The 15,015-nt window shown below is 48.6% G+C and overlaps 1 protein-coding gene across 1 annotated transcript in view; it reads right to left on the minus strand.

Annotated features, from left to right (window-relative positions):
• GRHL2 (grainyhead like transcription factor 2) overlaps window positions 1–15,015 on the minus strand; it is a 157,624-nt gene that overhangs the window by 16,384 nt on the left and 126,225 nt on the right. The window contains exons 10-14 of the mRNA XM_075550820.1: window positions 12,933–13,020; window positions 12,316–12,455; window positions 7,394–7,425; window positions 4,014–4,016; window positions 2,148–2,239 (exon numbers count right to left, since the gene is read on the minus strand). Coding sequence (XP_075406935.1) covers window positions 2,148–2,239; window positions 4,014–4,016; window positions 7,394–7,425; window positions 12,316–12,455; window positions 12,933–13,020 — 355 coding nt within the window. The remainder of the gene's footprint in view (window positions 1–2,147; window positions 2,240–4,013; window positions 4,017–7,393; window positions 7,426–12,315; window positions 12,456–12,932; window positions 13,021–15,015) is intronic.

The raw sequence follows: 15,015 nt of genomic DNA on the forward strand, positions 1-15,015 counted from the left end.
ATGGGGGAAAGGAGACAGCGGTGGGTGTAAGATATGAAAATAATAATAATTTACAATTTATCAAGGGGTCACAAGGGGAGAAGGGAGAGGAAAAGGGAAAATGAGCTGATGCCAAGGGAGCAAATAGAAAGTAAATGTTTAGAAAATAATGAAAGCAACATATATATAAATATGCTTCATACAATTGCTGTAAGGATTGTTCTAAGAGCTGTAAGACACACACACACCCAATAAAATGGTATTTTAATAAAAAGAAATAAATAATCCTTTCCAGGCAGGTCCTCGTCCCTGCCATCCACCACGGAGATCTTGCGATGACCCCTGCTCAGTCCACTGTACCCTCCCTCCTTCTCCTTGAACTGGCAGCAGCTTTGCACCATGGACCACTCCTACATACCCCTTCTTCACTTGCCTTCCCCAAACCTATTCTCTCTTGATTTTCCTTCCTCCTTCCCTGTCTGCTTTTCTGGTTCTCTCTGAGCTAGTCTGGGTCGACTAGAGAAACAAATCCACAGAAACTCATATGTATATAAGAGAGAGTTTTATATAAAGGGTAAGTGTGCATTAAGAAAGCATCCCAACCCAGTCCAGTCCAAGCCCATAAGTTCAACATTAGCCCATACATCCGACACCGATCTACAAAGTCCTCCTCAAACTCGCAAAACACACGCAATGATGCCAACTGCAGGAGGAAAGCCAAATCAGTGCACATGTCAGCATCTCAGCGCTGGTAGGGTCTCCACGCGGCTGCTCCAGCACTCGGGGCTGCACCGGGGTAGGTTCATGTGTAGTCTCTCCTCAGGGATGTCTCGCAGGAAGTGAGCCTGGTCAGCTGAGGCTAAGATAAGAACTAGCTAAGGCAGCCACACACTGGTCTGACCATCTGAGAACAAGAGACCAGAGAACAAGAAAGGCAAGGCTCACGGAGCCATTTATCTCTCCGCCCTTCAATGAATCCCACATGTGTTTATCGAGCAGGTTGGCACAATAAGCCTTCACTATCACACCCTCCAAACACTGACCAAGGGAGGACCCAGGCTTAGCCCTTAGTCCTCTTCTCTTCCCTACACTCTTTCCTTAGTGACTGAAGCTCACCATGCCGAGCGCAACCTGGTGTCGATTCCGGCCCACACTTCCTCCCTCAACTCCAATCACTTTCTCCCGTGGACACCTCAAAGCTCCAGTGTCCCAATGGGAACCTTGGACTCCCCCTCCCGACAAAGTCAGCTCCTTCTCGCTTTCTCCTATTTCAGTGGATAGCAATTGAGACCCAACCCTAGGAGTGGCTGGGGAGTGAACAGTTTTGCTCTCACCGCCTGTTTACTCCATCAGCAAAATGCTAGTGGTTCCACAGAAACTGAGACTCGGATACTGACTCCTCACCATCTCCACTCCGACCACGTGGGCTTCAAATCCACATCTCTCCCATGCCGGCAGACCCCCTGCTGCCACGGCTGCCCCTTCGGGTGTCTTCTCACGTTAGTCATGGCAGCTCCTACGGCTCATCCCGACACCATGCCCCACTGCCTTCTGAGCGCATGTAGGGCACAAGCCCCAACCTTAGCAGACCCGAAAGGCCCTAGCAACTGGCTTCGTTCTCATCATCCACCAACTCGTCCCTTGCTCGGTGGCATCCACCCCCATGCTCCTCCTCAGACGTGCCCGACACGCTTCTCGGCCGCTTGCATTTGCTCCCTCCACCCTGGCTTCCCATTTTCATGGCAACAACATCTCCGGGAAACCTTCTCTTCCCTTCCCAATTCTATCCACTCAATTTTAATGGACACTTCGGCTAGGTCTGCTACACCTTCCATTCCATTCCATCATCTCGCTTCTAACCTCTTTCTCTCTCGCTGGTGTCTGAGGGTGGTGTGTCCCCTGGCCTGGCGCACAGCTCCATTCTGGGGGCTTGTAAAAGTGGCCAGCAGGTGGTCAGTAAATATTTGTTGAGTGAATAGGTGAAATGGATATGGGTGTGACAGAAGCTCCGGGCTCCCCCAGGGGTCTGGTCAGCAGGGAAACCCCCCCCCCCCCCGGGGTCTGGACTGTGTGCTGGCCATGGAGAAATGGCCCAGCCATCTCCGTCAGTCATGGTGGGAGGCTGTGACTTCCACCATGCCAGGGGAGTGTCCTGAGCAGACAGGTACCTCGCTTGATCCCTTCTTCTTTCATCTGCTTAGAAGGGGCTGGACCAAACTCCTCCTCCATCGGCCTGAACATCCGTTTGACCAGGACACTGCTGCAAGAAAAAGAGCGAGCAGAAATCAGTAAGGAAACATGTCTGGTGCCATGCGTGCACGTGTTGGCCCATGTCATTTCCTTTGCTTACTCCATCCCTGGCTGTGCACCATGAGCCCCACTCACCACCCTCCTTCTTCTTCCCTGCAGGACCCAAGCCAGCCATGTCTCAAGTGGCAGACTCACACCCAGACCTTTAGCACATGGACCGAAGACCTGCTTCCCGTGGCTGAGCCTGCCTCCACAAAGGAGAGACGTCTTCCTCTCGCCCACTCTGTTCCGAACCCTCCTTCCTTCCCTGATCTGAAGGGCAGAGCTGAAGGTGAGCCAGAGTGACACCTGAGTCTGTGAGTCTCCATGCCACATCCTCCGCTCCCGTGTAGCTGAGGCCTGGGTGCCTGCCCACCTCCCGCACCTCCCCCGAGCCCAGCAGGACACTGGCAGAGGCAGTGGCCAGCTGGTTGGCTCTCTGGGGAGAGGCTCTTCTGACGCTCTGCTCTGAGCTCGCTCCTTCAGGGACAATGGGAAATTGGGCTGCGAAGCCCGCGCAAGGACTGCGGGTACGCGCTCATCGGAGACTGTCTGCCAAACCCCACAGCAAGTGAATCGGGGGGCGAAGGGCCTAGAGAACAACTGGGACAGACGACATTTCTATGCCTTTGAAGACTTCAAATCATTAAGCTCATAAGTCTTTGATTTACCATCCCATGTTCTCGCTGCTTCAAGGGAGGCCTAATACTCAGTAAAAAGGCATATTTTTGCAAAGTGCAACATTTTTCATCCCCGTATTCCCTTGCAGGGGCAGAGAAGCATTTAAGGTGGCTCTTGGAGTCATGGGAACTAGAACTCCCACCAAAAACCCTTTGCTGCTTGGATCTGGGAGAGAGACACGTCAATGAACTTGCCGGGTGCACTTGAGCCTCATCAGTAGACACTGAGGCAGGAACACTCTGACGTCCCTCTCCTTGTTCAGTCTCAGAACGTAGCTAACGATTACTCCCGGCCCAACCTCATCCTCACATCCTACATTGCTTTCATTAATCAGTGACCTTCCAGGTGGCTGGAACTGCAGACAGAAAAACCCTGCTATTTGTGAACTAGTCTCTGGCTCCATCTCTGACTCGGGCATCGTAAAGAGAGGCTCTTCTGCGCCTCAGCTGGCCTCTCTCTTCCAGCTGGTTCTTGTCCAAAGGATGCGCCCAGCACTCCACTGAGATGCCTTATTGCTAAGGGGGCTTGGCCAGAAAGAGAGAAAGAGTCCAGTCAGAGGGAAGTTCTGTGGGAGCTAATGCAAAGATCAACAGTGTTGGCGTGCTTTGGGACTGGACAAGAGAACATGCATGGTGACCTCCCGCTCTGCTAGGTCCTGTCATCTGCTCTTGTCTGAATCTGGGACCCATACTCCAAGAGATGAGCCAAGGGTGTGTCTTTGTAAAGGTCAGAGAATTAAACCTATCTGTAGGCAACTGGACATCTGCTTACAGAAGGGTCCCGGGGAGGGGACCAGCCAGTCAGGGAACAGTGTCGCAATGATAAAACATACAACTTTCCTCTAGTTCCTAAATGCTTCTTCCCTACCAACGATCATGACCCCAATTCTACTTTACAAATTTGGCTAGACCAGAGGATGTACACTGGTACAGATAGGAACTGGAAACACAGGGAATCCAAGAAAGATGATCCCTTCAGGACCAGTGGTGAAAGTGGTGATACCAGGAGGGTGGAAGGAAGGTGGGGTAGAAAGGGGGAACCGATTATAAGGATCTACATATAACCTCCTCCTTGGAGGATGGGTAAAAGAAAAGTGGGTGAAAGGAGACGTCGACCAGTGTAAGACATGACAAAATAATAATAATTTATATATCATCAAGGATTCATGAGGGATGAGGGAGCAGGGAGGAAGGGGAAAAACGAGGAGCTGATACCAATGGCTCAAGTAGAAAGCAAATGTTTTGCGAATGATGAGGGCAACAAATGTACAAATGTGTTTGACACACAACAGATGGATGTATGGATTGTGATAAGAATTGTACAAGCCCCCCAAAATGATTTTTTTTTAAAAGGAACTATATGGGGAGGGAGGGGGAGGGAAAAAAGGAAATTGAGCTGATTCCAGGAACCCAAATGGAAGGCGAATTTTGAGAATGATGAGGGCAACGAATGTATAAAGGTGCTTTACTCAACTGATGTATGTATGGGTTGTGATAAGAGTTGTGTGAGCCCCAATAAAATAATTCATTAAAAAAGGAACTATATGCCTAATTTTATTTATTTTTATAAATAAATAAATGGAGGCAATGGCTAGCAATGAGGACTGTATAACTCCACACCAGGGGAACAAAAACAGAAGTGCAGGTGAAAGGATACATTGAAGGATGTAAGATACAGCAAAGTATTAACAATAATATATAATATTATAATTAGGTTCTCTGGGTGGTTGGGAAGGGGAGGGGAGGGAGGGGATAAAGAGGAGATGGTATCAAGTTCAAGAAGAAAGTGTTATGAAACGGATGGTGGCAGCAATTGTACAATTATGTTTGATCTAATTGAAGTATGAATTGTTACGATATCTATTAGAGCTCTCAATAAAATGATTAATTAAAAAAATAAAATAAAATGGAGAAAACGGAACCTGGACTTCTAAAGCTCGGGGCCAATGTTGTTGCCATTGCCTGACACTGTCTCTTGTGAAATATGTCAGTGACAAATTAGATTTGATAACACAACTCATTTCTGCTCATCCCAGCTGCTGGGAAAACATTATCAAAATGCCAGGACAAAAGGACAGCCTGTTAGATGTTTGAAATATTTAGAAGCCAAGTAAGCGAGGCCAGGTGGTAAGTGCACCTGGGGACCAGACAAGATTCCGTCCTAACCAGCCACAGAGCCGCTGGATTCCTGGGAGAGTCTCTTCCTCCAGGACAGGAGGATGATGGCAAATGTGCTCTCTGGCGGGCCTCATAACAACTGGGTGAGGCTTTTCAGGCCATCTGGGCTCTTCTGGAAGGACTCCACTGTGCTTCTGCGGCACGGCAGCAGCCACCCACACTGCATAAACAGATTATCATAACTGCGCTCCAAGAGTACTTTATTTTTGGACCCCTGAGTTCCATATCATTTTCACATGTTGTGCAGCATTGTTTTTCTTCTGTCATTTAAACACATACATACCTAAAAACAGTGACCTACCACCTGCCACGGACACTGACAGCCAAGTTCAATCAAATGGAAAGGACAATTAATGGAGAGGCTGCCAAGAGATGGGAGCCACCACACACTTCTGGTGGGGCGGTCAATAGATACAAGCACCGTGGAGAGAGCTATGGCATCCCTTTCAACAGCTGGGAATAGAAATGGCATGCACTCTCTAGGCCCTCTGCTGGGTGTACATGCTGAAGACATAAGAGGCAAAACTCGAACAGACATGCGCACACCCATGTTCAGTGAACAGCAAGATGGTGGAAACAACCTACATGCCCATCCATGGAAGTAAAGGTAAACATACAAACAATAGAATGCCGTGCATTGCGTAAAAAAACAAAAAATATAAGGACCAAACCATGAAGTGCTTCATGACATGAAAGGACAGGGATGACATCATGCTAAATGAGAGGATTCTATCACCAAAGGACACACCTAATGTAAGTGAAAGAATACATATAAAAAGCTAACAGAGAAATGTTCAGGCCCAAGGGAACAGACTTTGGAGACTGCCATGGGTGGGACCGCTCGGCAGGGAAGAGAAATGGGTTGAACAGGGGGCCGGTGTTAACTTGGGTGTGATGGACGATATTGGCACACAAGAAGGAGACTCGTAATCAAGGTGAGGGTGAAGGGTGGATTTTTGGGGGGTGTTTATAAGTAAATTAAATTATTGAATACAAAGTTGATGATCTAAAATATAACCCTCCTCCCAATTTACCTTAAATAAATACATTTTAAAATACAGTCAGTACACGATCGCTGAAGACAAAAGGGTGCATAAGCAAATGTGGTGAAGAAAGCTGATGGTGCCCGGCTATCAAAAGATATAGTGTCTGGGGTCTTGAAGGCTTGAAGGTAAACAAGCGGTCATCTAGCTCAGAAGCAACAAAGCCCACATGGAAGAAGCACACCAGCCTGTGCGATCATGAGGTGTCGAAGGGATCAGGTATCAGGCATCAAAGAACAAAAAATCATATCATTGTGAATGAGGGGGAGTGCAGATTGGGGACCCAAAGCCCATCTTAGGCAACTGGACATCCACTTACAGAAGGGTCTCAGGAAGGAGACCAGCCAATTAGGGGGCAGTGTAGCATCGATGAAACATGCAACTTTCCTCTAGTTCTTAAATGCTTCCTCCCCACAACTATCATGATCGCAATTCTACTTACAAATATGGCTAGACCAGAGGATGTACACTGGTACAGATAGGAACTGGAAACACAGGGAATCCAGGATAGATGGCCCTGAAGGGTGACAGTGGTGTGAGTGGTGATACCAGGAGGATGGAGGGAAGGCAGGGTAGAAAGGGGGTACCAATTACAGATATCTACATATAACCCCCTCCCTGGGGGGACAAACAACAGAAAAGTAGGTGAAGGGAAACATCAGACAGCGTAAGACATGACAAAATAATAATACTTTATAAATTATCATGGGTTCATGAGGGAGGTGGGCAGGGAGGGAGGGGAAAAATGAGGAGCTGATACCAAGGGCTCAAGTAGAAAGCAAATGTTTTGAGAATAATGATGGCAACAAATGTACAGATGTGCTTGACACGATGGATGGATGGATGGATGGATGGATGGATGGATGGATGGATGGATTGTGATAAGAGTTATACGAGCCCCCAATAAAATGATTTAAACATAACAAAAACAGTCAATAAAACTGAAATACCATTCTTCACTTAAACACTGTACCCTGGCAGGTAATGAGTCTGATCTGACCTTAGGGTTGTAGTCTGCCAATCCCTGCTCTAGACAAGGAGTTCTGTGGTATCAGCTCCATCTAATTTATGTCTCCCTCCCAGAGAGTCACGAGAATCAAGCCTCCCTCAACTCTGAGCCCTGGATCCGCGAAAGGTCCCACTCTCTGTCCCAGGTAGTCCAGGAGCCAGTCTGCTGACATGGACTGACTCGAGGTGTTGAAATGAAAGAACTGGGTGTCTTACCCTTCTCGCTCATCATCCGTGTTGTAATACACCTGTGAAATAAAACAATAGGTTGGCTGTAGCTCAGAGAATGGCAATGGAAATATTTTACACTGTACACAAGCATTCCTAAGGTATACCCTGTCATGGTCTCTTAAAAAGTGTGTGTGTGTGGGGGGGGGGGGTTGGTGGTGCACAAAACTACTGTTAAAAGAGGCTGTGTGTGTAAGGAAATGTACATTTGACCTCACGATAGGGAACTTGACGACTCTGGCTTCCCCGATCAGACGGTCTGCGGCCCTAAGTCAAGTCTTGTTCTTGATAGGAAGAGTCTTGGCAGGATGTAAAATGCATTGCTTCACAGGCTCCCAGGGTGGCTTCTCAGGGAGAGTCTATGAGCACACGGTCCCACGTGGTCCCCTTGGGGAGCAAGAGCACCCTGTGGCGGTCTGACAGTCACTCAGACTCCAGTTATTCATCAGAGGACCGTGGGTACCTGACGTCACACAGCCACAGAAGTGGACACGTCAACACTCTGCCGGCTGGAAAGGTCCTTCGACTCTAGAAGGTTCCTGACCACCAGGGGGTTCTCTGAAGATAGATTTCTCATTGCCGTTAGCAAGAAGGCAGGCCAAATCAATAAAAGCTATAATCAAAGAGAAATTATGAAACATCCTTGATTATTATGGTCTATTTCTATAACATGTATATATTCTATACATGTATACATATTTAACGTGTATATATACATGTATGTTATGTGTATAAAAACTAAAAAACATAGATATACATATGGCCCTGTATCACTGTCAGATAAGTGTTAGACTGCTAAGCACAAGGTCGTGGTTCAAACCCACCAGCCACCTCATAGGAGAAAGATGAGGCTGTCTGCTCACATAAAGATGTCTAGACTTGGAGTCTCTACTTAAGGTGGCTGTGAGTCAGAATCCACTCAATGGCAGTGGGTTTAGGGCAAGCCCTGGTAATTCGCAGTTACAAGTTGGATTGAGATCCACGAGGTCAGCAGTTCAAAACCATGAGCGCTCTGTGGGACAAAGACAGGGTGTTCTACTCCCATAAAGAGTGACAATCTTGGAAGCTCACAGGGGCATTTCGACCTTGACCTATAGGATCACGATGAGTTGGCATCACTCACTGGAAGTGAGTGTCTAGACACGCATGCACACACATACAGTAACAAATCACTTGCTATTTCAACATTCCTCACACGCATAATTGTCACTTTGTTCAACCATCACCATTATGTGACTCTGAATGATCCAAGCCCCCTTAGCAGAAGCTCGGTGTTTCCTGGTTCCCCTCTCTCCCACCTGGCCCTGGCAGCCACTAATCAGCTTCAGTCAACTTGGTGTGAAACCACGTATGGAAGGACCCAGAAGGGGTCTGCTATATAGGCAGGTTCTCCTGGCCCCGGGAGTGTACACAATGAATTGTGGTGTTTTTCCTTGTGTGCTTCCTTTCCGCACTGTCTTCAGGAGCAGAGCAACACACATCTGCTTCCAAAGTAGCCTCTGATTCTAGAATGTTTGGCCACGGCCGCAGCCAGGATGGCCTGGGAGAAAAGCAGCTGTGCCGGCGGGACCCACGACCTCCCCACGGTTGTCGGCAGAGCTCCTGGCCTGCTGCCAAGCGAGACCTAGTTACATAACCAGACTCTGATTACCTGGAACTCTTCACAGTGAGTCACTCTAGTCGTGAGCTCAGATTTCCACTAGCGCTTTTGTCCGCTTTGTATTTTTGTCATGCCCACTGCTGCCTGGAGGGCTTTGCTTCTCCTGAACAGAGAGCGGTGAGTCTCCATGTGGCCCTCTGAACTCCTGTCCCAGTGACGCCCTGGAACAGGGCAGTCCTCAGAATCCCAGGGACTGACTGGCAGAAGACAGAGCCTGGGGCAGACAGTGCTCGGCCCTAAAGCGGAAGCGCAGCCTCTTCGATGGCCAGAGACCCGGCTTCTTGCCATCAAGCACCTGCGGCTGATGCGTTGCTTCAAATCTGGCATAAATGAGAATCTCTGAAGGGTGGGCCTCTGCATGCGCCCAACGGCAAGGCCTCCAGACGCCTTCCCTGTGCTCAATGTGGGGACGCGCCCTGCCTCCACCATCCAGGAAAGGCAGCGTGCGCTGACTGGGAACCTGGCTGATTGCAGACTAGGAAGGAAGCACAAGCCAGTCCGTGCTTTCCTTGCTTATTGGGCCAACTGTGGCGTGCCTGCCTTCTTCTCATGATGAAAATCCCCCCTCGTATGACCTGCCACTGCTGGCTCTTGTGCATGTCAAAGTCGACCAACCATCCCTGCCCCCGTCCTCGCTTCTAATGTGGCACCCCAGGCTGCCTCTCCTTCCCTTATCGAAGCTCTCTTGTCTTGGGGAGGCAGCCTGTGGGAAGGCCCAGCCAGCCCCCAGCCAGCTGGTTTCCTTCGGCCTTGCAAGTGGGCCAAGTGCAAGGCAGTCACGGGTTGTTCCAGAACACAGCTCGTGTGCTTTTTGGCCACAAGCAGCTCCAGGCTGACATCCCACACTGGTTCCCTGGTCTCAGAACCTGAGGCAGGGAGGGGTCGGCCGCAGGGCTCTAGAGGGGCAGCCTTCTACTGTGCCTATGGGACCTTCGAAGACCGGCCAAGGAAGGGGATGCTGGAAGGGGCGCACTTTCCCCTGCAGACAGCAGCCATCGACCAGGAAGGCTGCGCTCTTCTTCTAGAAGAGTCACAGCCCAGAACTCGGGGCACGCGGGGGGCGAGTGAGGACACAAGGCTGACAGCCATGAACGGCCAGGCTGGGTCACTTTTGACGATTCGTGTACAAAGTTGTCTGTCTCAGAGCCAGCTTGCCAAGAGAACAGGTCAGTTTTTGACTCAGAACTGAAGCCACGATCGTGACAGGCAACGCCTGAGAACAGCTGAATTCAGCCAGCCCCTCTCCTGGAAGCCCCGTGAAATCCCACAGGGCAAAGGCTATAAACGCACAAGCTGGGTATCCCCTTTCGTGGGAATTGAAAAGCAAAATGAGGTGTTGGCGCTCAGATCTTGCTCCATCTTGCTTTCCTACCCGGGTCCCTGTTCCTATCAAGCAAGCAGGCCAAGACGGGAGCCCTCGGTATGTTCGCAGCAGAAACAGGTGTGTGGCTATTTTGCTGCCAGGTGCTGTCTTGAACCCAAGAAGCTCTGGTTGCACAGTGGCTTGTCCCCAAATATATGGTGAAACCAGACAGACAGCGATGACTGGGGACCAAGTCTCCTCATGAGAGAGAAATAAAGCCCAGCACTGAGTCTGCTCCAGTGACGAAGGTCAATCCAGTGTGCAGCTGGGTACTCAGAACGGACAATAGCCCTGAGGATGCATGTGCGTCCCTAGTTCTCAAAACAGATCTTTCCTCAAGGGGCTTGGGTTTAAAAGAAAACTAGCCAATGCCAGAGTTTTCAAGACTCAATTCTGGTGATGAGAGGGGTTAGGTCTTTCATTTTTTCCACACATAATTGATCATAAACATATCCTTAGAGATAATACAAAGAGGAGGGGAAATGATCCGGGTCACCGATTGCTCTCAAGTCTGACAATGTTCTTTGTTCTTTTCAAACTCCGGTGGATACTTGGGGTCCCAGCAGGGACACCAATTGGTATTCTGCTGCTTCATCTTTTCTTTTGTAGCCAATCTGTATCCTCGCTACTTTCCCCACTGCCACAGGGTGGGAAGTCAGCATTCCCAGCTTGTCTTCCTTGTCCAATAGGAATGGGGGCCCAAGTAAGGAAGCGAGACTTATATCAGTGTAAGCTGAATGCCATACAGTCTTCTGTCAGCTTGCCCTGCCATAACCAGTTCACCATTGGATAGTTTCATGACTGTACTATTGATGTGTTCGTGCCACTTCTACATACATCTACAAGACAGGAGTTGGTCAAAAAGCTTTGTAGGACCTCATTGTTCTCTTGGTGTGGAATTACTGACACATACAGCAGGGCTCTGAGGGATACGATATTGATGAGGCCTCATGGAATCAACGTGGGCTCTCCCCGGGTGCAACACTAAAGGGAGTTCCGGTGAGGTCATGGGAAAGCATTCACCTGTTAACCAGTTGAAGTGGTCCGTGGTTTGAACCCACTCTCCACTCTGTGAGAAAAAGACAGGGCTGCCTGCTTCTGTAAAGAGTCCAGCCTCGAAAGCCCAAAGGGGGGAGTTCTACTCTGTCCTATAGGTTCACCGCGAGTCGAAATTAACTCCGCAGCAATGGATTCTGTGATGTAATGGGTGAAGTGTTGGGCTGCTCACCGTAAGGTCAGTGATTCAAATCCACTACCTGCTTTGCGGGAGAAAGATGAGGCAGTCTGCTCCCCATAAAGATTCACAGGGTTGAAATGCTATGTAGACATTCTACTCTGTCCTACAGGGGCTTGCTATGAATGGAAATCATCTCAAGCATGCTGGGTTTTGGGTTGCGCCCTAGTAGCATAGTTGGTTATGCGTTTAGCTGCTAACCACAAGGTCAGCTGTTCAAAACCACCAACTGTTCTATGGGAGAAAGATGAAGTTTTCTATTCCCGTGAAGAGTTACATCCTCGGAAACCCCCAGGGGGAACTTGTACCCTGTCCTAGAGGGTCACTATGAGCCAGAGAGAGAAGCTATCACTGAGCCTCAATTTCCCACCAGTGGGTGGAGCTCTGTCACATCAGGCTAATCCCAAGTGAAAATTCCTTCCTCTTTCATCGCTTTGTCAACACAAACAGCGTCAGCCCACTCTCTTCTCTCCCTTCACCCGCCATGGCCTGTTCCTGAGAACTTCTTCAACAACCCATCTTCTGTAAGAAATGACCTTGGCATTTTGTCCAGCGGATGGAATGCTGGCCAGGTGTTTAAAGTCAGCACTGACTGAAGTGACTCTCCTCCCCTGCAGACGGGTGGTGGGCGGCTGCTAGCAGGCATCTCCTACCTGTCCGGTCCTTTGCAGGTTGGCAAAGTGAACGTCGGGAATGAAGAGAACCGGCTGTGAGTGCAGATCAGGCATCGTTTTGAAGAAGGTGATGTCACTTTTCTTCTGTAAAGGTATCGCAGCCAGTTTCCCATCAGAGGCTGAATGGGGTCACAAAGTCCGTTAATCACAGGGAACTTTCTAAATACCAACATATGGGCACACTTGAACAGCCCCCCTCCCCATCTCCCACTGAACTGACAGAAACCGAGAGGTCCCCTCTTCCCTCCCGGATGAGGCACCCTACTTTCCTTATCCATCTAAGGACATTGATCCCCATGAGATCACACGGTCCCTCCTGGTGCACATGGACTAGACACCCTACTTTCCTTATCCATCTAAGGATACTGATCCCCATGAGATCACACGGTTCCTCCTGGCGCACATACTCTGATTGTGGGATTCTGTTTGCTCTTCACAGGCACCATCCGCCCAGTCTCACTGCCCGAAGGCAGCCGCCCTCTGCGGACTACATTAATCTGTAATCCCGTTCTTTCACCTTGTTCTTCCAATGGCCAATTGGAGTGCAACACTGCACCCCCCCCCCAGTAAGGCAAGTCACCTCCAGGAAAACTCACAGTTGTTGCATTGGGTTTGGGGGGCCTGGCCTTTCCCTTTCTTCCTGTTCTGTTTCCTCTCTTCATCTCGAATTTTTCTTTCTGCTCCCTAACAGGAAAAAACAAATATAGTCAATATCAGCTATACGATCAGAACACATACAAATACTGTCAGCACAAAACCAATTCAAAGCAAAGCCGAGGGAGGAGGAACCTGGGCGGCTCGTTGCCCCTCTGGGCTCTGGAAGTGTTATGAGGGTCTGCTTCATGTCTGGCTTCCGAGCGACCCTACCACCTCTCCTCGGTTTTCTCCCTTTCAGTCTTGTGCCTACCTAAAGAAGGCCCACTAGGACCCCATTCTGAAAGACCAGGCCAATTCCTTCTCACAGCAAAGCAAATCCCTTCACCGTCATGATTTCCACAAAATGCCCAGTGACGAAGCTTTGACTCGTTAGCCTCATTCCTACGCGTGGAGTGGCATTAACACTGAACATCTCACTCACTGCCATCATGCTGATGCTGGCTCCTAGCCACCCATTAAAGGAGGGTAGAACTACCCCCGTGAGTTTCTGAGACGGGAAGTCTTTATGGGAGTAGAAAGCCCATCTTCTTCCTGGGGGTTTCAAACTGCTGACCTTGCAGATCACAGCAAAATGGGAAACCACTACACTACCAGGGCTCCAACCCTGAATGACAATTCCCTAGAAAAGTTTTCCTTTGGCTGTTGCTATGGAACTGAGGAAAAAACATGGCGGTGGTGAAATGAGACAGGATGTGAGTTCACTTGGAACATGCAAGGGTGACTTTTGGTTCTGTTGTAATAATCAAAACCGTGTACCTTTGCCTCCTCCTGGGGCAGCCCTAGTCATTCTCCTTGCTATGGTCGCATTCCTCCTATAACTGTACTACTGATGTGCTGCTGCTACATGTTGGGCAGCTAACCACAAGGTGGGCAGCTTTGAATCCATGAACTGCTCTGCTGGGGAAAGAGGAGCCTTTCTGCGTCCATAAAGACGTGCATCCTTGGAAACCCCAGGGAGCAGAGCCCTCTGCCCCAGGGTCACCACGAGTTGGACTAGACGGTGGCCATAGATGAGGGTCGTGTCTTTTTATTTTCAACCTCTGTTCTTAGAGATGATGCTCAATCAGTCCTTTTTGCTCCTCTGTTGTCTTTAAGTTTCTAGGGGTTCTTCTAGCCAAGTTTCCACACCCCCTCTTACTCAACCGGTGGATCGTGTCTCTTCCCTTCTTGACCTTGAAGAGTTTCTGCCTCTCTTCTCCTTTGGTGAGCTCTCCGGCCTAGCTTGGCTCCCTCGTTTTCCTCTGTATATGTATGTTCCTCCTATACATATACAGACACTGTATGTATACCAAAGGTTTTCTCATTCCTTGCTTTCTCTCCATGGGGGACGCTAGCCATGGGGATTTCATCTCTTTCCATGTTCCGTGACTTTCTAAACAGATGATGCTCAGCTAGACAGACCCAGCCTACATGCTCTCCCAGAGTAACACTCATGTGGACAGTGTTGACCTTGACGCAGTCAGCTAACCTTTTAAAAACAACTCCAGTGATAGTTTTGACACAAAGAGATAGTTTTGACACAGAGATAGTTTTGACAATACAAAAGTATAACCTTCTACATACAAAATAAGTCAACGAAATTAAAATCAGTAGAGAGATTGATTAGAATGTTTCCAATAAATACCATATCATGTTAAATTCTTAATGTGTAAATGATTCACATGTAAAACTCTACTAGCATTAATTGAAAAATGGACTCAAGTCATATAATAGACAATTTACAGAAAAAGACACAAAAATTATGTGTGTGTGTGTGTGTGTGTGTGCGCACGCACTTGCATGCATGTAGGTGTGGCGCTTATATGTATAGATGCCTGGAGCATTCTAGGAGGAGCAGTTACTGTCTTTTAAACCAGGTAACTTAAATATGCAATGTATAGATCAAAAAACTTAACTGTCAAAGGGAATAATTATTCATAGTACCTCCCTTGAAGTTTTGAATTGCCATTGGTGTTTACAAACCACAGAAATTCTTAGCAAGAGGAAGGTAAAATTTCTTGAAGATTTTAACCAATATATAAA

Source organism: Tenrec ecaudatus, chromosome 5, assembly GCF_050624435.1.
Source record: "Tenrec ecaudatus isolate mTenEca1 chromosome 5, mTenEca1.hap1, whole genome shotgun sequence".
NCBI classification, from domain to species: Eukaryota; Metazoa; Chordata; class Mammalia; order Afrosoricida; family Tenrecidae; genus Tenrec; species Tenrec ecaudatus.